This window comes from Ctenopharyngodon idella, chromosome 3, assembly GCF_019924925.1.
Source record: "Ctenopharyngodon idella isolate HZGC_01 chromosome 3, HZGC01, whole genome shotgun sequence".
NCBI classification, from domain to species: domain Eukaryota; kingdom Metazoa; phylum Chordata; class Actinopteri; order Cypriniformes; family Xenocyprididae; genus Ctenopharyngodon; species Ctenopharyngodon idella.
This window is the reverse complement of record NC_067222.1, coordinates 1,389,565-1,412,445: the sequence shown is the minus strand read 5'-3', so window position 1 is coordinate 1,412,445 and position 22,881 is coordinate 1,389,565. Positions and strand designations below refer to the sequence as shown.

Genomic DNA, 22,881 nt, shown 5'->3' with positions numbered 1-22,881 from the left:
AATTAAGAAACTTTATTTTTAAGAGTGTATGATTGGTTGCATTTAACACCCTCAGAACAGATATGCGACTCATTTTTGAAAGCTGATTTGAATGACAGGCCCAGTTATTGTACATAGCACATGGTTTTACATCCTAAACCCTCTGACGAAATGTTGCATTGCCTAATCAGGTCTGAAGTCACTCTAGGTAGAAGTGTGACAGAGGTGAGAAATGCACTTGTGAACTTTTCTGTTAATTTGTGTCTAATTGAGTTATTGTAAAGCTTATCTCATATAAAAGATATAATAGAGCATACAATAGCATTTTAAAGTCAAACCAATAAATGTGAAGTGTTGAAATATTTGATTAAATAAGCATAATATTTTCATTTCAGTTCCTTATGAAAAAAAAAAAAGTTTAGTAAAACTTGTTTGATAATGTTAACACACTGTATAGTGTAGCAAAGCTCATCTGGTAGACAATATACATATTTTTTTCATAGTCATAGCCTATATGTTTAATTCTAAAAGTTATAATCTGAATAAATGCATAGATTGCCCAATATAAGTTGCAGTAGACGAGAGATTGCGCTAGTTTGAAGTTTAATAAAGGTCGCAGTATCTCTGTGTGTCACAGTTCAGATCTTCTTTGCTGTGCATTGCTGGGCAAGCAGACAATTTTACAATATTTTATTTGTGCATATATAAACCAAAAGACATGTTTTAATCACGTAAATTAAAAAATATTGGAGCAAAGATTGTTACACCTGATTTTTTTGTTATCATGGCTTTATTGCTTAAATAATGTTCGTGTCTTGTTTTAAAAAGCTGAAGAAGGTTAATGATTCCCTAAAGGGTGTCACATACATGCTGTAACCATACCAACCCTCTTCTCATGGATTTTTACAGTTTGTTTAGGATCACACAAGGTTCCCTCCCATACATATCAGCTATAAATGTGAGTGCATCAGTTCAGAAGCTTAGAGAGAAAATGGCTGTAATCGAGTCACTTCTGCAGTTTCTCAGCACAGGTACATTACTGGGTGCTTTGCTGTTACTTCTGGTTTTGTATTTGCTTTCCTCCGGATCCAGATCTCAGAAAGAGGGGAAAGAGCCACCTGGACCCAAACCACTGCCGCTGCTGGGGAACCTGCTGACCCTTGACCTCAAGAGACCCTTTGACACCTTTTGTGAGGTGAGAACTTGATACGTTTAAAAAGAATAGTGGCCTAACATTTAAAGACTTGTTTGTAAATGTCTTTCTCTGTGTCCTCCAGCTGTCCAAAACCTACGGAAACATATTCCAAGTGTTTTTGGGTCCTAGAAAAACTGTGGTCTTAGTTGGGTACAAAACGGTCAAAGAAGCTCTTGTGAACTATGCAGAAGAGTTTGGCGACAGAAAAATTGGACCTGGTTTCAGGATAATGAACGACGAACATGGTAGGATTCTTCTTTTTTCTGCCTAAAATGAATGTACAAACCGTAAATGCTAGACATTTTGCAAAACAAACATGTTGCTCAAGCCTTTAGTTTCTTGTGGCCTCTCCAGTCCAATGAAATGTACTCAAATGGGTAAAACTACTGAAAGAAAAAAAGAAAAAATTCATTCAATTTGGCACAAATGTGAACTCATTAAAAACATGCATAACATATTTGGTGGTGAATCGACCACTTTAACAATATAAAACCTAAAAATACCTTTGATTATGGGACTGTTGGCTTAAAAAGTCTTTAATCAAGGAGTATTCGTGGATTCCAAGCACTATTTTATGACAAAATTGGTTTTCACTTTTTTAACATATAAATTCATGACTAGTCATTTGTAAAATCTGAACACATAGATTGCCCAATATAAGTTGCAGTAGGTGACTAGTCGTTTGTGACACGACTTGTCACTTATTAATAACATGACAGATAATGCTTATAAGCAAACTGACACTTTATAAGTCCCAAAGGTGTAAGGTTAATGCATCGACTCAGTAAGTAATAATTTTCTGCTTGTGTTGTTGCTGAGACTCACAGTAAGGTGGTTTTGTGTTGATCAGGAATCCTCTTTTCCAATGGAGAGAACTGGAAAGAGATGCGACGCTTCGCTCTCAGCAACCTGCGGGACTTCGGGATGGGCAAGAGAGGAAGTGAAGAGAAAATCATAGAGGAAATTCAGTATCTGAAAGGAGAGTTTGATAAGTTTGAAGGTACACGCTGAAACACATTTATGGACATCTGCAATCATGCTCTTAGTTTAAAGGATCCCTTGAGAGACATTTGTTTTCTCTTCACAGGGAAAGCCTTCGACACAACACAGCCTGTGAACTACGCTGTGTCAAACATCATCTCATCTATCGTGTACGGCAGCAGATTTGAATACACAGACCCTCGATTCACAGAAATGGTCGACAGGGCAAATGAAAATGTTCGGGTTGGTGGATCGATTTCTATGTGGGTAAGTATAATTGATATGTTAACCAGAACTTTTGCTGAAATTGCATGTAGTTTGTCTACTGACATTAAAATCAATGTCACAAAATCTACAATAGATACTTTTGAAAGTGTATCTTTGAAGAACATCTGTTACTCAGTTTCTTTGGAATGTGCATTTCTAGATTTATGATATATTTCCGTGGTTGGGCCCATTCCTGAAAAACAAAAGGATTATTGTAGAAAATATTGTCCAAAGTCGAGTGGAGATGACGAAGTTGATCAAAGGGCTGCTGGAGACTCTGAATCCACAGGACCGCAGAGGGTTTGTCGACTCCTTTCTCATCCGCAAACAGAGTGAAGAGGTACAGAAATCACTTTCTTTTATTTTTTGCCCACATTTTTAATGATGATGCCCTTTACTGCAGTAATCGGACAATCAGGTGGAAGATGCCAATGCACAAGACCTGAATAGGTCTTTTTTATGTTTATGTTAAGTTCATGTTGTTGGTGAAGTGAATAAATAGTATATGCTTTTTGTGGATTGCATTTGACAGAAATCTGGCAAGAAGGACACATACTTTCATGATGAGAATCTAATGATGACTGTGACAAATCTGTTTGTCGCTGGTACTGACACGACAGGAACGACTCTGCGCTGGGGTTTGATGCTCATGGCCAAATACCCTCATATACAGGGTAAAAACACAGTAATGCCAAGAGATTTTCCTCAATGCTGAATCCAATGGTGTCCAAAAGAACAAACATGTTGCATTTGTGTGCAGATCGAGTTCAAGAGGAGATTGACCGAGTGATTGGTGGACGTCAGCCAGTGGTGGAAGACAGGAAGAAATTACCGTATACAGATGCTGTGATTCATGAAACTCAGAGACTGGCCAACATAGTGCCCTTGAGTCTGCCACATATAACTAGCTGTGACATTCACTTCAATGGATACTTCATCAAGAAGGTCTGTCAGAAGAATAAATGGGTGTAAGGCCTATATGTGCATCTTGAACATTGTCTTTTCTCCATTTTTTAGGGTACCACTGTCATTCCTCTGCTGACGTCCGTTTTGAAGGATCCAAGCGAATGGGAGAAACCGAACAGCTTTTACCCAGAACACTTCCTAGATGAGAAGGGCCAGTTTGTCAGGAGAGATGCTTTCATGCCCTTTTCTGCAGGTACAGTGAAAGCTCAAGGGCGTAATTTGAACAATGGGGGAATGAAACCCATTTTTGATAGTAATGGTCTTTTTTATTTCAAGGAAAAAATGATTCAAGAATTTAAAATTGCCATGTTTAGGGGCGTGAAAATGTAAAGTCGATGTCCCTACAATAACAGACCGGCGGGCATCTATTAAATTATTAATTCAAGAACGTTGTGCAAGTTTACTGCAACAATGGAGTCACGAACTTCACATACTTTTGAAAATCCAGTGTTTAGTTGATCCTGGTAAGCGCTCATTGTCACAGTTGTAAACATGACGGAATTCTTCTTCCACGAGAGGGGTTTGGCGTCATGGCATTTGTTTCCAGGCGGACCATTAAAGAACGTGACACACGCGTCTCCCGGACATCCTGTAGAATTCGACCAACCAGATGACGACTTCAAAAATCCTTAAGTGTTAAGTTAAGTGTGCCATATGCATCAGATGTTCAGCCAACGGTCCGTGGGCGTGACGTCTGAGGCTGAGACTAAGTCAACTTTGGCTAGTCGCTGATGATGTCATTTAAAGGGTTAGTTCACCCAAAAATGAAATTTCTGTCATTAAGTACTCACCTTCATGTCGTTCCAAACCCGTAAGTCCTTCGTTCATCTTCGGAACACAAATTAAGATATTTTTGATGAAATCCGAGAGGTTTTTTATCCCCCATAGAAAGCAAAGTAAATACCACATTCAAGGTTAAGATCAACTTCCATTGGAATGAATTAAAAACACTTGCTCTGCTCCGCGCCAGTGGACACGCACCGTTAAGCACTGGGTATACTCCGTTTTTTACGCGTATGCACACGGTTGAACGCACAGCCTTGGACAGTATACATTTATCTTGTACGCATACACAGGCTTTTGACGCATGCACCATTTTGGGTAACACTTTATAATAACTGCGCACTATGAAGAATTAGTTAAGCATTAGTAAACAGTCAATTCATCATTTATAAAGCATTAATAGACATTAATAAGCAGTTTATAAATACACCTATAAATGCTTTGTTCTTGATTTATAAGCATATCTTTAATGTGTTTAACAATTGTATTTTCATACTTTATTAATGATCAATTTATCATTTCTAAATTAAGTATTACATTATTTACAAACCAGTTGTTTAGGAGTCGTCAGTGGTTCATAAGATCATTTATAAAGTGTAAGTAAATGATTAATAAACTATTTAAACATACTTTAAATACATCTTATTACTTAGACATATAGTAATAGTTACGCAGTATGTTAATAAATGCTTTATTAATACATATTCCTACTGTAATTCATGATTAATTCAGGTAGTTATAAAACATTTAGTAGTTGTCAAGTTAACTATTTTTGTGAGCTCATCTAAAGTGAGGACTATTTATGCTTCTTAAAGCTTTACAAAGAAGATTTAAAGGCTCAGTTATCTTCTGCACTGCTGTTCTCTAATGTTGTAAAGTTAGTACTGAGGTAGTTTTGACACTGTGAAATATTTTATTACATTATTATTGTTTTATAAAAACATTATTTGTTGTATTTTGGCACTCTTGCACACAGTGTTGGCACTGGTAATTTTTTATTCAGCAATGTTTACACTTTACAGAAATGTATTTTTATATCAGATTGCAAAAGCTTAGTTTCATTTTACTGCACAGTGATGTTTTCTGGAGGAGTACAGGGATTTTTATTTTCTGTGAAATTGCAGAGGTTTACTTTGAATTTTATATCAAATTACCCATCGTAAAGTTTCATTTTTTTCCTTGAAATAAATATTTCTATGTTCTGTATCCTTTAAATCTCCTTTATAAAAGCTTTATGAGGCATGAATAGTCCTCACTTTAGATGAGCTCTCAAAAATAGTTAACTGACAACTACTAAATGCTTTATAACTACCCGAATTAATCATGAATTACAGCAGGAATATGTATTAATAAAGCATTTATTAACACAATGAGTAACTATTACTATATGTCTAAATAATAAGATGTATAAATGTATGTTTAAATTGTTTATTAATCATTTACTTACACTTTATAAATGATCTTATGAACCACTGACAACTCCTAAACAACTGGTTTGTAAATAATGTAATACTTAATTTAGAAATGATAAATTGATCACTAATAAAGTATGAAAATACATTTATTAAACACATATTAGATATGCTTATAAATCAAGAACAAAGCATCTATAGGTGTATTTATAAACTGCTTACTAATGTCTATTAATGCTTTATAAATGATGAACTAACTATTTACTAATGCTTAACTAATGCTTCATAGCGTGAATTATTCTAAAGTGTTACCCAATTTGGAACAATCTCTCACCATGAGTTACAACCCATGTAAACATCTTTGTATTCTTTCATGCTAGAGTTGTACAAATGCACGATGCCGGCTCAGCATCGTGATGTCCGTTACCCAACACTATTTCCATTTATCCTGAAATTTTCTTGTCAAGTCCCTTTCAAATGCCAGTTGCACTAAATGTGCCTTTCGCTAATGTAGCATGCTCCTTCGATGCTGCTGGAGTATTTAAGTGTCAACTTCTCACCACTTGAAACCAATCAGTTCTTTATACTGGAATTGTCTGGCCACAACAAATTCTGAATGAATCACTTCTGAATTTGTTAAGTTCAGCATGTGTTGAACAAGGTATGCATCCAAGAAAGTGCTGTCATTCTGTGGATTAAAAGCTGAAAGTGCTTAAATTAACTTCTCCGAAACGCTCAGAGATTTCTGCAAGCACTGCGTCCAAAGTACTGTAGTACAATCGTCAAAGCTCCTCTTTATTTCCCATATCACCTTAAGCCTGGCCAATGCTCTCCTCCAGCAGACATTCTTGAAAGCCTTTATTAGTGGTTTTTGTTTGGAAGGTCTTGGAATTTCAGTGTCGTCGGCCTTCTCCCACAGCTCTAAGGAGTCAGATTCACAGTGCAATTTTGCAAGGAATTCTGAAGTGCACGTAAATAATTCAACTGCACTTATCAGGTCCATGTCCCCTGACTGCATCAGTTTGTTTGGAGCATCAAGCAGCTGTAGAAACTTGGACAATACCATATGGGCAATGAATTTAAAGCTTGTCTCTGATACTTCCCTAATCGGGCCAGCTGCTTCCATGCGCACCTCTGTCTCGTATCTGTGATTGCCATTGATCGTGCTAATAATTTTTTTCAGTATTTGAAGATGCCCTGTCTACTGCTGTTCAAGGAGTCTCTCAGGACTATGGTGGATATTGCATGAATGACCACAAGGTGGTGCTAATGAGTTAAGCAATGCAGTCTTCCTAATTTGTCCTGCAAAATTTTCTGTACTCCTCAGGGTTTGGGCATCCCCTTTTTCATTTGTTGTTATGGAAAGGGTTAGTCCAATTGTCCTTAACAAAGCGAATGATGATGGAAATATTTTCCATTCTGGTTGGGTCACGTGTCCCATCTACTTTGATTGCGTACCATGAGTCTGCAACTTCTCGAACAATTTCTTCAGTCAACAGACTGCAATAACGTCATTTTGAATATTGTGAGAATAGTATGTTTCATTGCCTGGTCTTGTCTTAACAACACTCCTAAGCTATCAGTCTTTGCAGGAGGGTGTTTTCAAATAATGAGAGGAAAAGTCCACTCCCACCCTCTGTTAGACTATCAAATGCATCTGTGCTTCCCCTGAGTGACAAATGATTCACTACAAGAAATTCAACCATGTCCTCTGTAGAGGAGAGATAGTAGCAATTCCTAGCTAACTGGTTACTGTTAACCAGGGTGGACATTTCCTGTCCACTTTCAGTCCGTTTTTCTCTCTCTTTCCAGAGTGCCATACTTGTCATATGTTCTTTTGACGCTGCATGTTTGTTGAAGTCCCCCTGAAATCAAATGTTTTTTAGCTTTTAGTATGAATATGTTAGCCTTAAGGTTATGAATAAGCTGGTGTGTTCCAAAACAATGACAAAATTCGCATTTAGGAGATATAAGCATTCAAAACTTACAGTCTCTCACTTCCGCTAAAATGGATCACGGATGTTCATGACATCACTGTGGACTTCAGCTTCTCATCAGATCTTCTGTCCAATCAAATGCTAGAATCTGAAGTCCCGCCCCTCCTACACTATAAACAGAAGCTGAAGCTGCGGCTGAAATTGGTCATTTGTTCACACGTTTACTAGTTTCTATATGGTGAATGGCACATAGTGCACTATATAGGGGATAGGGAACGATTCAGACAGTGTAAATATGCTTTCCATTGACGCGAATGAAGTCTGTTTTCGCGTTAGTTTCACGTGAACAGTCTGACAGAGCAGAGCACAGTCTGCTCTGGTCCAGAGACACGAAAGCACAGAGCGGATCATATCCGCGAGTCGGCACAGACCACAAAACATATCGGACCCATTTAAATTCTGCACAGAATGCTATATTTTAAAGCGATATTGAGGAGTATGCAACGCGGTGCATTGTGGGACTTTTTAGGGAGCGAACGATTGTGCCCTGGAAGGATTCTGCGATTGAGACAGCGCTTAAAATGGCTGACTCCCTGATCAGTGCCCTGACTACTGAACTAGGGAGCTGATTGAGACACACCCGTGTGTAAAAGTGGACTTCAGTGATTTCTTATCATGTTGTGCCCTCTATAGGCCATGATCAGCAACTAGTCGATGTCAAGCTTAAAGCATCAAAGCAGAGCATTAAAGTCGACTAGTCTGTGCAACCCCTATATATACACATTCACATTTAAAGTCGGCATCAAACAGAAGTTGCGATTGTTTATTTGTCTCGACGGCAGTGGGAATCCTATGACTTGAGGGAAACCCTAGAATTACAACACAGCATCGCAATATTTTTTAAGGAAATATATGAGAGAATATATATACCTCAGATTTAACATTTGATCTGTACATCAGCATCGGGTAATAACGTTATAATCTCGTTCACGGTAGAGAAAGCTGCTTACATGTAGCGTACAAAGGGAAAGAAACTGCGTGAAGACACTAAACATAAACACATCTTTTGTGTCTTTAACAGCTTTTCCGCATATATACTGGCCCTGATAATCATCACACATTCACTTACCACTTGCTCTATTTCTGCAAATCCGTTTTTGTGAACGAATGACTGTTCATTATGTTGCTTTGGTCTTCGTCAAACGCCGCTTGCACCACCTGCTGGTGAAGCCGACTAACACAAGATGGAGATATCTTCAATCTGCTGCTTTTCCTGCAGCTCACAAATTTGTAATGTCGAATTTTCTGCCGAATTTGAACCACTGAATTTGTGGAAGTGAATTTGTAAAGCGAAATAAAATGGGTTATACAGGTTTACACATTCACATTTAAAGTCGGCATCAAACAGAAGTTGCGATTGTCTTTTCGACTTTGTAAATAATTATTGAATTGACTTTGTAAATAATTGAATAATTACAGAGAAAACTTGGCATCATACACTACATGTTGTTCCATCTAGGAACATGTTGTACTTGGTGAAATCACGCTCACCACTAAATGTTATGTGTGTATTATGTTCTGTGTGTGTTTGTGTGTGTGTCCACTACTATGAGTGTGCACTTGGATGGGTGAAATGCAGAGCACAAATTCTGAGTATGGGGCACCACACTTGGCTACACATCACTTTCACTTTTTTTTGTAGATCTTGACCCCTTCTTTGCTGTGTGTTTTTTGTTTCCATGTTGGCTGATTTGTGGATTGTACCCCCAAAATTATCTGTATTTTCATATTTTTGTTCATATTTCTCATTATTTCCTATAGACCTTATAGTCAGGGTAGTGTCATTTTTCATTTTTGATAAGACTGGAAATGAGGCTGTGAGGGATAAAATTGTGAAAAATTGTGTTCAATTGCACTGTTGTTTAACAACACATCGATTGTTCAGCAGATGAAATGTCTTTCTAAAAAAAAAAAAAAAAAAAAAAAAAAAAAAACTTTCAGTGGGAAAAAAATCCAAAAACAGGTTTTAAATGTGAAAATGACGTTATATAGGACCTTTATACATATATATATATATATATATATATATATATATATATATATACTTTATACCATTCCCATGAGCACATAGGAATAATCTTGTTAATGTCTAATGTGGTTACGGCGCTGCTTTAGCTCCCATTGGCTCTGTTTCAAAACCTAGCATCCTGCCTACCTAGACAGCATTTTAAACAGACCATTCAACTCCTCTCTCTCTCTCTCTCTCTCTCTCTCTCTCTCTCTCTCTCTCTCTCCCTCTCTCTCTCCCTCTCTCTCTCTCAGGTCGAAGGGTTTGTTTGGGAGAGAGTTTGGCCAGGATGGAGCTCTTTCTGTTCTTCACTTCCCTCCTTCAGAGCTACCGCTTCACAACTCCACCTGGAGTGTCTGGAGATGACCTGGATCTCAAAGGAATAGTAGGAATCACATTGAATCCATCCCCACACAAGCTGTGTGCAATCAGACGCTCCTGATCCAAGAAAATATCATCAGTTATTAGAAGAAAACACATAAATTTCACCGTTTCAGTATAAATTGGATGATTTCTGCACTTATTTTACTCATTCATCTGACTAAATGTATATATATATATGTAAATAATTAGCAATGTGTCAAACCACTTCAGTCTTTTTGTATTATAAACTTCTCAGACAAGCTTTAATAGGAATGAAACATTTAGTTTCTAGATTATAAATCAATATAGAATATTGTTATTGATTGTTTAGAGAAATAAAAAGCATTTTTTATGTCATAATTATTTTATAGTTTTTGTAATAATTGCTACTTTTTATGTTATAAATATTTGTTTAATGTCATTATTGACATTTTATTTCATAATGTCATCTTTTAATATCATAATTATGACTTTTACACAGTCTGTGATCAGTCTTTTAGAATAAAAAGAACATTATTTTGTGAAAGACTAACAATTGACTGTTGAAATTTTTAGTATATACTAGACTTCTCTGTTGATAATTACAAGATGTTTGCCTTATTTGACCTTTGTCCATTAATTCATTCACTATTGTTGGTGTAAATTGTGGTTTGCTGCTTTATCCTGCACATTATGGCATTTTCTGAAAACTCCCACAAATTTCACCTCACAAATAAAACATTTTAAGGAAAACATTGCTGGTGGCTATGAATCAGTTAAAGTGTTATTCCATGAATGGCTTTGTATCCATCTTTTGATACTTTGTGTGATTTATTTATTTATCTGCCAATCCACTTCAATAATGTCACAATCAAAGTGTTTTTGGCCCTGTTTACACATGGTAGTGGACAGCACAAAATACAGGTGTAAACAGGGTCTAAAATGTTTTGAGCTTGTCCACTTTTGACCACTTCCAGAGGTAGTGGAAAATGCATTCACTCATTGTAAACACTCATGTGGTCGAATGTGTTCGAACCGCCACAAAAGACTGCCCACTTTCCGCCTACTGACCTAATGCGTGAATATTATGGGAAGCTCGCTAGCCAGACGGGATTTAAACTTTGTCAGCTAAAGACCCAAGTTTGGTTTGAAGACAAAAATGTACCAAGCACAATGTTCTCTCACCATTCCTGATTTCTAACACACACTCACTGTGTTCGGCTGGTCTTGAGGCAGTCAGAGCACCTTTGGGTCCCCAAAAAGTTGTGGTCCTAGTTGGGTACAATTTAAAACCGTTAAAGAAGCACTTGTTAGTTTGTATACAGAGATATTAGACATGGTTTATGAATCAAGCAGATATTTGGTAACAACTCAATCTTTCTTTCAAAACAATTTTTAAAATGTGACCAACAGAACTGTAGTGACATTTTTCACACTGATTCATTGGTCATGTGGAGTTCATTGATGTGTTTGAAATTTGGTGGCAGCCAATCAAACACAGTACACATATCTTTTCAAAACAGCTTTACAGAAAACAGCAAACAAGCAAGGTGCTAAATATTATCTAGCTACGTACAATAATGGCCACAGATTTAAACAGATTACTACAGCACAATGTTAGCAATACAATGATTAACTGTTAAAGAAAATTGGCAGTGGTTAGGGAACGTTCTGTTCATTTCCAGGTTTAATTAATACTTTGAATCCCAAATTTTGAATATGTTCTTAGACTTTTGGACCCCACTAGAAAAATCATACAAACCCTCTAGTTATTTTGATATAAAGTATAATTTCCAGCAGAATCACATGACAGCCCTCCCATATAAAAGCTTATGGTTGCATCTGGTAGATGTTTAGCAGTTAAGGATTGTAAAATGGCTGTAATCGAGTCACTTCTGCAGTTTCTCAGCGCAGGTACATTACTGGGCGCTTTGCTGTTGATTCTGGTTTTGTATTCGCTTTCCTCTGGATCCAGATCTCAGAAAGAGGGGAAAGAGCCACCGGGACCCAAACCACTGCCGCTGCTGGGGAACCTGCTGACCCTTGACCTCAAGAGACCCTTTGACGCCTTTTGTGAGGTGAGAACTTGGCATGAACACATTTAAACAGTGATAGTAACATTCTGAGGTTTGTCTCTCTCTGTGTCCTTCAGCTGTCCAAAACATATGGAAATATGTTCCAAGTGTTTTATGGTCCTAAAAAAGTTTTGGTACTAGTTGGATACAAAACAGTTAAACAAGCACTTGTGAACTATGCAGAAGAGTTTAAGGACCGGGATATTATGCCTGGATTCTGGATAGTATCCAAAGGACATGGTAAGATCAACTGAATACTGTTATTTAAAAAGGCGATAATTCTGTATTGCTGAAATATTGTGAATAAAATGTAACATTTTTATAGCTATTTAATCAATAAAATCAATGTTATTTGAACAATAAAACACTGTGATATTTAAGCAATAAAGTGTTGTTATTGTTAATTAACTTCTGTAATTGAATTAAAGCTGAAATAAAATTAAATATCAAATATCAAACTTAAACAATAATGAGAAATTTTCCCTTGGCAACTAACATAAATAATTTAATAATAATGACTGAATCACATTAAGTGAATTCTTCAAATGATTTGGGAAAAACTGACTCTTTTGAATCGGTTCTTTTAAATCCGTCTGATTCACTGAAACTAAAAATTATCAGTATGAGTTTGAATCGATCAGAGCAGTTCCTGCGTAAATGACTCACTCAAATGAATCAGTTGGGCAGTTCTTTTTTACGCTTTTATTATGTGCATCGCTGACTACACCTTGCTCCCTTCAGTGTCTCAAAAAACAGTCACCGTCCTTATCCACATCTTGGCAGAAATAAGCAGAAAAATAAAGCAGTTTAGAGCTTTCAAAATGGTAGACACCAAACACAAAATTATGACCACAATTCATGGTGACAACAGGTTTACTAATAACTACCAATAGATGTGGCTTGTAGTGTTACTAGTACTTTCTGGTTTTGTGTTGATCAGGAATCCTTTTTTCCAATGGAGAGAACTGGAAAGAGATGAGACGCTTCGCTCTCAGCAACCTGTGGGACTTCGGGATGGGCAAGAGAGGAAGTGAAGAGAAAATCATAGAGGAAATTCAGCATCTGAAAGGAGGGTTTGATAAGTTTGAAGGTACACGCTGAAACACATTTACGGACATCTGCAATCATGCTCTTAGTTTAAAGGATCCACTGAGAGACATTTGTTTGCTCTTCACAGGGAAAGCGAATGGGAGAAACCGAACAGCTTTTACCCAGAACACTTCCTAGATGAGAAAGGCCAGTTTGTCAAAAGAGATGCTTTCATGCCCTTTTCTGCAGGTACAGTGAAACTTTAGTTCCCATTATTTCTGTTCCTAAACCTGGTGAGTAGCTGCCTAGTCAACATTTTAAAGGGATAGTTCACCCAAAAATTAAAATTCTGTCATAATTTACTCACCCTTATGTTGTTCCAAACCTGTATGAGTTTCTTTCTTCTGTTGAACACAAAAGCAACACTTGAACCCATCTTTCATACACTTTCTTTTCATACACAGGTTCAAATGTACTACAAGTGGTAACTAAATAAATGTTTTAATACAGAGATAGTATGTTAAAAGCACATTTTAGTTCATATTCATGGTGTCTCAAAATAGCACAATTGAGTACACTTAGGTGTTCTTAAGATTACCTTAAGAAGTACTAAAGAAGAATTGTTTTGTATATTAAAGGGTTAGTTCACCCAAAAATGAAAATTATGAATCATTTGTTTCGAATCAGTGGTTCAGAGCGCCAAAATCCCATGATTTTAGTAAACAAAGCTTCATTACATCATAAGTGTTTTGAAACTTCAATAGTTCACGTGACTTTGGCAGTTTAATACGTGCTCCAAACCACTGATTCGAAACAAATGAGAAACGAAAAAGCTTTGAAGCTTCATGAAGCAGTGTTTTGAAATCGCCCATCACTAGATATTGTTGAATAAAGTTGCTGTTTTGTTATTTTTGGCACACAAAAAGTATTCTCGTTGCTTTATAATATTAAGGTTGAACCTCTGTAGTCACATGAACTGTTTTAAATATGTTTTTATTAGCTTTCTGGGCATTGAAATAGGGAGTGTTATTGCTGGCGATGCAGGCCTCACTGAGCCATCGGATTTTATCAAAAATATCTTAATTTGTGTTCTGAAGATGAACGAAGGTCTTACGGGTGTGGAACGACATGAGGGTGAGTAATTAATGACATAATTTTCATTTCTGGGTGAACTAACCATTTAAGTACAAAATTAGTGCGTGAAAATATAGCACTTTAAGTACATTATGGAAGTGTACTTTTTTTTCACCCGGGTATAAAGCAGCTTTGCATGTATGCTCAACAGATAAACAATTCCATTAATGTATTGCAAAAGCTCAATTAAAAAAAAAAGATAAATGTTGATTATAAATGCTTTCTCTCTCAGGTCGAAGGGTTTGTTTGGGAGAGAGTTTGGCCAGGATGGAGCTCTTCCTGTTCTTCACTTCCCTCCTTCAGAGCTACCGCTTCACAACTCCACCTGGAGTGTCTGGAGATGATCTGGACCTCAAAGGAATAGTCGGAGTCACGTTGAATCCGTCCCCACACAAGCTGTGTGCAATCAGACGCTCCTGATCCAAGAAAATTTCATCAGTCCTTAGAAGAAAACACAGAAACAAATAATCTCTCCTTATCTAAATAAGAACTGGGATCGTTGTTGCACTAATTTTATGCATTGTGATCAAATGCGCTTAATCGAAAATAAGAGCAAATAATTTAATGACTTCGCTGGTTGTTTTGCCATTTGCTATGAATTTGAACTGAACTGAAATTGAATTTGACAGATGACCTGCTGTAAACTATACGATTGCTAATGCCCTGAATGAAAATCTGACTGAAGCATTATCAGCCGTTTATATATCTGAGTGTGTATACCATGGCATGTTTTGTTTACTGTAGATCAGTAGTTAGTCAGTTCTGTTCCACTCAATTCAGTCTTGTTTGGATCTTAAGCTATTAATTCAGTACTTGCATGTATTGTCAGGTTATAATTTATTAAAATTTCTCATTCAAAATCATTCCAATTGGTCATATGTATTACAACCAGTAATCTATGAAACTTTACATGATTAGAGAACAAAAAGACCTGAAACTCACAAATAAAGTTATTGTTTCTTCATAAAATGGTCACTGAAATTAGGTTCTTTTATATATATATATAAGAGAGAGAGAGAGAGACACAATCACCCATCCAGTGGTCTGACATTTTCTTATTCGTCTTCGTCCATAAAAGTCAACGCTGTTCGCTCATCTGACATGTTTAGTATCACACCATTTTGTACATTGTCATGGACTAATTTCTTTTAATCTAGTGGCAATGTTAAGATAATAGGTTCAAACTTGAATTAATATTCCAAACCCATTTGTCTATTTATTTGGTGAGTAATCGTGCAATAAGTGGGATAAAGGACAAAATAAACCTCTTACGGTAAAAAGTAATGGATTTGTATGAAGTGTCCTATCAGATCAGTTTAGTGTACATTGTGTTACTTAGCTGGCTCAAATCCAAGATAAGTGTTATATAAGCTATCATTTATTTCCTAAGTGCAAAGAAACACAACTCAAAGTTGTGTGATTATTAGCTTAAATTAATTCAGCTATAGGTAAATTCTAGAAGGAAAGTGAACTGGTTTAATTAGTCTGAATTAGTTACATTTTGATGGTGCTGTAAGAAAATGCTTATATCATGCATAAAATATCATTAAAACCTGTGTCTGGGATAGCACAAGAAAATAAATAGTTGGGGTGTGGCCCAGACTTTTTGTAGCCAATCAGAAGCACTGTCTGTAAATCATTGAATTATTGTGAATGTTCAGGTTTGCTTACATTGGGTTGGCTGGCAGGTCTTTGGAGGGAGGGTTTTTATAGTGTGCAAGTGGTGGAAGAAAAAAATAGCAGCAAGTTACAGTTGAAACTGCTTACCAATAACAGATTAAATACTCATGCAACTGTATGCCTAGCCCAATAAATCCAAATATCTTTGTATATATCATACAAAACAAAAAGTTTGTATTATGTGTATTATTCTTTAACTTGCTTGTTCTGTGGCCTTAGTACTAATTTAATGTTCATTGATTCATTGTCATGACTCACGACTCACCTGGATGCTGTTGCAACCATAACAGCACTGTATTCTCATGGCTACCTTGTTTTGAAGGATAAATTCTCCATGGATTTAATTGAGGTTTCTCCCATATGTATGCATTACAAGGGTTTGAAAGCAGCAGAACATTTGCGCAGCCTTAAAAAATGGCTGTTGTTGAATCAATGCTGAATTTTTCCAGCACAGTTACATTACTGGGTGCTTTTCTTTTGTTAATGGTTTTATATCGACTTACCTGTGACTCTAGATCTCAGAAAGAGGGGAAAATCGAGCCACCGGGACCCAAACCTCTGCCACTGCTGGGGAACCTGCTGACCCTTGACCTCACGAGACCCTTTGACACCCTTTGTGAGGTGAGAACTTGACATAGATACATTTAAACTATTATAGTACATTTTAACAGATGTCCTTCTCTGTGTCCTCCAGCTGTCCAGAACCTATGGGAATGTTTACCAAGTGTTTTTGGGTCCTAAAAAAGTTGTGGTACTAGTTGGACACAAAACTGTTAAAGAAGCTCTTGTGAACTATGCAGATGAGTTTGGGGAGAGAGACATTACACCTGGTTTCAGGATAGTTACCGATGGTCATGGTAAGAATAACTGAATGCTGTGTTTGCATTTAAATCAGTTCTTAATTTACCATACAAATGTGTTGAGTCCTATATGGTTTGTTATGGAGCAAAAATTAAAGTGGTGCAGCCATCTTATTATGTTGGTTAGTTTTCTGCTTATTGTTGCTCTTCTGCCATTGGAGTTTATTGCAGCCCACAGCTTAGTACAAAAAAGTCTGATTGGGAAAGGTTTGAAAATTTCCCAGACTTTCTAATTTCTAGACTTGTGATCAGATGGTTCTGTCTGTGTTGATCAGGAATCCTCTTTTCCAATGGAGAGAACTGGAAAGAGATGCGACGATTCGCTCTCAGCAACCTGCGGGACTTCGGGATGGGCAAGAGAGGAAGTGAAGAGAAAATCATAGAGGAGATTCAGTATCTGAAAGGAGAGTTTGATAAGTTTGAAGGTACACGCTGAAACACATTTATGGACATCTGCAATCATGCTCTTAGTTTAAAGGATCCCTTGAGAGACATTTGTTTTCTCTTCACAGGGAAAGCCTTCGACACAACACAGCCTGTGAACTACGCTGTGTCAAACATCATCTCATCTATTGTGTACGGCAGCAGATTTGAATACACAGACCCTCGATTCACAGAAATGGTCGACAGGACAAATGAAAATATTCAGATTAGTGGATCGGCTTCTATGATGGTAAAGTATGTTTTACTGTATGTTAAAGAGAAAATTTGGATAACTTTAATTTCTTTTTTTTTAATCATGAATACATCCATATCTTTCTCTATGTGTACTTGTAGCTTTACAATACATTTCCGTGGTTGGGTCCGTTCCTCAACAGCAAAAGGATTATTGTCAGAAATGTGTTGAAAAATAGAGCAGAAATGACGAAGTTGATCAATGGGCTGCTGGAGACTCTGAATCCACAGGACCGCAGAGGATTTGTCGACTCCTTTCTCATCCGCAAACAGAGTGACGAGGTACGGAAATCACCCTGTTGCATATACAGCAGGAAGTAAAATGTAATCATCAGCTCGTTTATTAAATGTAATTATTTTTTTAATTATTGGACTTAGTTATTAAATTAAAATGAATTATGCACAAAATATGCTAAAATTAAATATATTTGGTGACACTTTACAATAAGGTTCCATTTGTAACCATTAGTTAACTAAATTAGTTAACATGAACTAACAATGAAAAATATTTCTAAATGCTACTTAGTGATACTTAATGCTAACTACCCAGATAGCAAGCAACCATCGAAATAATGTTAAATCAATGTTAATGTGTCAATGTTAACCACATTGAATCAATATCACTTTTGCACCCATAATTAATTTTAAAAAATGTTGAAATTTTAAAAAAAATCAATGGTAATTGCATTGAATCAATGTTAAAATGTGATGTTAATTCAACATCATGCTTGCACTCTCAGAAAATGAAACACAGCAACTACAACTGACTTAAAGCCACACAGCCTGAAATCAACTCCAAATAAAAGAAGACAATAAATCTCTCAAGATCTCAGTAGAGGACGATTAATCAACTCCAAAAGAGCAGCTTCACTTAATACAAATTAGATTGACTTTATTTCTGCCATCTACAGAAGTTCTTTTTGAGAATTTAACAGAGGTTTAGATGTTGATGTTTTATTGAAAATGTCATCATTATGGTGATCAGTGTGTTATTTGGGCAGTTTGACTCTTGGCTTTTTATGTGAGCCTAAACACATACTTTGTTGCAAAGAAAGCCAGAAACAAAGATGATCAGGTAATATGACGTCTCATGACTTCCAGCATGCATTGCAGCATGAAGCATGTCACCATTGTTGAGATTCAAATCCTGATTCATGATGTCTGTGTGTCTAAATATCTTTTTTCCCATAATGTACAGTAGTCAACATTTGAAGTGGATCAAAAAAGTTCATCAAAGTTGTCCTAAGAAGAAGGTTTTAGGACAACTTTGACGAAAGGTTTTGATCCACTTCAAATGTTGACTACTATATTTTAAAAGTCATAATTCAGAATGATCTGTGGCAAGAAAGTAATGTTTGTGATTATAATCTGTTAATAACAAATAACTACTTTTGGTTTAGGGATAAGATTAGCAAATTATTCTACTTTATGTTGAAAACTATATGACTTGATCATCTTTGTTTTTGGTTTTCTTTGCAACAAATTATGTGTTTGGATAAACACTTTTATGAAGACCACAAACTGACAAAAAGCCAAGAGTCAAACTGGCCAACTAAATGAAACACTGATCACCATAATGGTGACATTTTTAATAAAACATCAACATCTAAACCTCTGTTAATTCTCAAAAAGAACTTCTGAATATGAATGACATAAATAAAGTCAAACTGGTTAGTAATAAGTGAAGCTGCTCTTTTTTGAGTTGTTTAATCTTCCTCTGCTGAGATCTTGAGAGATTTATTGTCTTCTTTTATTTTCAGTTAATTTTAGGCTGTGTTAAGTCAATTGTAGTTGTTGTGTTTCATTTTCTGAGAGTGCAAGCATGCTGTTGAACCAACATCACATTGTAACCTTGATTCAATGCCATTACCATTGATTTTTTGCAGAAATTTTTTTTCAACATTAATTGTGGGTGCAAAAATGATATTGATTCAATGCGGTTAACATTGACACATTAATATTGTTACATTCACGCCTTCCCGGACTCCAGTTCCCAGCATCCTCCTGTTCCGCACACCTGTCTTCACTTCCTTCATCAGTCTTCCCGCCATCTCCCCAGATTCCCTGCACCTGTTGTACCTCGTCAGCACTCCCTTTAAGTTGGACACTTTCCCTGCACTCCTTGTCTGTTCTCTTGTTTACTTAGAGGTGTATGTTGTTCCTGTGTTCCTGTTATTGTGAATAAACCCCGTTGTTATTGTGGATCTCCATGCTCGCCTCATCTTTCAGCATACGCCTATAACAGAAGAACAGACCTAAACCGCTGGAGATCTACAACTAAGGATGGGACTATTTTACATTTCTGAAGTTCCTGCTTCTCCCATGCCTCCCACGCCAGCTTCGGTCTCGGATCGCCTAGTTGGGCTCCTGCAGGACGGTCGTTCGCTGGAGAGGTATGTGGAGGAGTTTGTCGAGTTGGCTTATCTGACGAATTGGCCAGATGCCTGTTTAAACGCCCTTTTTCTGGAGGGGCTGGACGAGAGCACGATCCGTTTTAAAGAACCTGCCGGTTATTTTTCCTTAGGCGATACAATTAATCTGATTTTGTCTTTAAATTGTTCTAAGTTTGTTATCGCAGAGGTTCTTGATAAATCGTGCGATCCTCGTCCAGTTCCCCCAGAAACATGGGTGGCCTGGCCGGTTCGTCAATCTCCATTTTCCTCCGCATGCCCCTCCAGTGAGCTTTTCCCCGGTGTCCTGCTGGACCCAAAACACTGCATGGCCAGAGAAAGATCCTCCGCTGGGCCCAAACGGCCAAAGAGGAAAAAGAAGGCCGTACAGCCCCAGTTTCCTGAGATTTCTGCCTCCGTGCAGCCCCAGTTTCCTGAGATTTCTGCCTCCGTGCAGCCCCAGTTTCCTGAGTTTTCTGCCTCCGTGCAGCCCCAGTTTCCTGAGAATTCTGCCTCCGTGCAGTCCCAGTTCCCTGAGATTTCTGCCTCCGTGCAGTCCCAGTTTCCTGAGTTTTCTGCCGCAAATCAGCCCAAAACTCCAGTTTTAGAAGAAAAGGACTGGTTAATAGACTTTTGGGTTGAACCAGCTCCCAGTCCCTTCGACCTGGCTCCATGCTCTGCCGAGCCCGCTCCAGTAGCCCATGAGCCCTTCGAACCCCTGAGTCTCCCAAATAATTTTTTTTGGGGGGAAGGGTACCCGTGGGTGGGAAAGATGGGGGTGGGCTTGGAGACCTGCCATGGCCGACCACGGCCTCTGACCCGTCTCGGCCACCTGAGACTCTTGACCCGTCTTGGCCATCCACAGCTCCTGACCCGCCGTGGCCGCCTACTGCTCCTGACCCGCCGTGGCCATCCCTGGCTCCAGACCCGCCGTGGCCATCCCTGGCTCTAGACCCGCCATGACGGCCGAGGACGTAGTACCGCCCTGGAGACCTCCGCACCCACCTGCACCCCCCGCACCTGCCTGTAGGTCTCCAGGCCCCCCCCCCCCGCTGTTTCATCTGAGGCGTGAGGACACGCCTTCCGGGGAGGGGGAGGTAATGTTACATTCACGCCTTCCCGGACTCCAGTTCCCAGCATCCTCCTGTTCCGCACACCTGTCTTCACTTCCTTCATCAGTCTTCCTGCCATCTCCCTGGATTCCCTGCACCTGTTGTACCTCGTCAGCACTCCCTTTAAGTTGGACACTTTCCCTGCACTCCTTGTCTGTTCTCTTGTTTACATAGAGGTGTATGTTGTTCCTGTGTTCCTGTTATTGTGAATAAACCCCGTTGTTATTGTGGATCTCCGTGCTCGCCTCATCTTTCAGCATACGCCTATAACAAATATCGTCTTAACATCATTTCAATGGTAGCTTGCTATCTGGGTAATGAGACCTTGTTGTAATGTGTTACATATTAGTAATTCAATAGTAAAATTAGTAAAATAGTAAAAAAAAAGACTTTTTCAATCCTTGTTGCATCATATGCCAATGGTAACAGTTAGAAAATGGGAAAAATGTTTTTGCTTGTAACTTGGATTTTGGTTCTTAAACTACAACTACATGAATTTTATTGTTTCAATTTTCTAACTGTAATTTTTTTCCTCAGTATTTTAGTAAACAGGATAAATTTGTGCTTTGTGGATTTGTACTTGTCAGCAATCCGGCAAGAAGGACTCGCACTTTCACCAGGAGAATCTTCTTGCAACAGTGGGAAATCTGTTTGCTGCTGGTACTGACACAACAGGAACGACTCTGCGCTGGGGTTTGATGCTCATGGCCAAATACCCTCATATACAGGGTAAAAACAGTAATGTGAAGTGTTTGTTCCCATGCTGATGTGTATTTTTTCCCACATTAGCTGAATTAATTTGAGTCATAAAACACAAAAATATGGCATAATGCAGATCGAGTTCAGGACGAGATTGACGGAGTGATCGGTCGACGTCAGCCAGTGGTGGACGACAGGAAGAAATTGCCGTATACAGACGCTGTGATTCATGAAACTCAGAGGCTGGCCAACATAGTGCCCATGAGTCTCCCTCATAAGACCAGCTGTGATGTTCACTTCAATGGATACTTCATCAAAAAGGTCAGTCAGAAGAATAAATATGTAGGTCTAGAAAAGATACTATGTGCATCTTGAACATCGTCTTTTCTCCATTTTCTAGGGTACCCCTGTCATTCCTCTGCTGACGTCTGTTCTGAAGGATCCAAACAAATGGGAGAAACCGAACAGCTTTTACCCAGAACACTTCCTAGATGAGAAGGGCCAGTTTGTCAAGAGAGATGCTTTCATGCCCTTTTCTGCAGGTACACTCAAATCTAAGCTCCCAGTGTTTTGAGGAAATAATCATTTGACTTGAAATTAAACACAGTTTGTCTTTCTCTCTCTCTCTCTCTCAGGTCGAAGGATTTGTTTGGGAGAGAGTTTGGCCAGTATGGAGCTCTTCCTGTTCTTCACTTCCCTCCTTCAGAGCTACCGCTTCACAACTCCACCTGGAGTGTCTGGAGATGACCTGGATCTCAAAGGAATAGTCGGAGTCACGTTGAATCCGTCCCCACACAAGCTGTGTGCTATCAGACGCTCCTGATACTGGATGATCAAAACAGAAACAATATATTTTACCTCATTTTAAATAAGAACTGGCATTTGTTCTGATTAAATTCACAAAATGTAAATATGTGAAAAACTTGCAAACCTTCTGCAAAATCACTTCTGACTTTTTTATTGCATAAAACTCCTTGAGCAGCAGGTGCATTCTGTGTTTGTTAAATTTTTTATGTTAAATTTTATCATAAAAAAGGTAATTAAAAAAAAATGTATGTTTTGTTTTCACACAAAAATGAACCTCCTTTAATAAAATAACATAAGCACAACTATGTAAGACAAGATTCGATTTTAAATAATAAAAAATTGAAGTGAAATAAAAAAGGATAATCTCCAAGATATATTTTCTTAAAATAAACTTTTTGCTTAATATAATTTTGTTTCTCACTTATATTCTCATCTATGCTGAAATTTGTAATTGCGAGGTCTACTAACTGAGCCATGCTAACCAGCGTGC

At 37.8% G+C, this 22,881-nt stretch overlaps 1 protein-coding gene across 1 annotated transcript; it reads left to right on the top strand.

The window, feature by feature from the left end:
* Positions 1 to 892: 892 nt before the first annotated feature.
* LOC127510152 (uncharacterized) lies at positions 893 to 22,452 on the top strand. The gene is made up of 18 exons (XM_051889649.1): positions 893 to 1,174; positions 1,257 to 1,419; positions 2,025 to 2,174; positions 2,262 to 2,422; positions 2,583 to 2,762; positions 2,955 to 3,096; positions 3,183 to 3,367; positions 3,440 to 3,581; positions 9,843 to 10,027; positions 11,760 to 12,008; positions 12,083 to 12,245; positions 12,946 to 13,095; positions 17,221 to 17,381; positions 17,486 to 17,665; positions 21,473 to 21,614; positions 21,721 to 21,905; positions 21,985 to 22,126; positions 22,220 to 22,452. Exons 1-18 carry the CDS (start codon positions 971 to 973, stop codon positions 22,405 to 22,407), a joined length of 3,072 nt encoding a protein of 1,023 aa, XP_051745609.1. The 5' UTR covers positions 893 to 970; the 3' UTR covers positions 22,408 to 22,452.
* The last annotated feature ends 429 nt before the right edge of the window (positions 22,453 to 22,881 follow it).

Excerpts from the sequence above, each read along its gene's own strand:
- LOC127510152 (XM_051889649.1), top strand. The coding sequence starts at position 971 with ATGGCTGTAATCGAGTCACTTCTGCAGTTTCTCAGCACAGGTACATTA. Across the intron at positions 2,175-2,261 it reads AGAGTTTGATAAGTTTGAAG|GGAAAGCCTTCGACACAACA; the intron begins GTACACGCTGAA and ends TTCTCTTCACAG. Across the intron at positions 17,382-17,485 it reads GTGGATCGGCTTCTATGATG|CTTTACAATACATTTCCGTG; the intron begins GTAAAGTATGTT and ends GTGTACTTGTAG.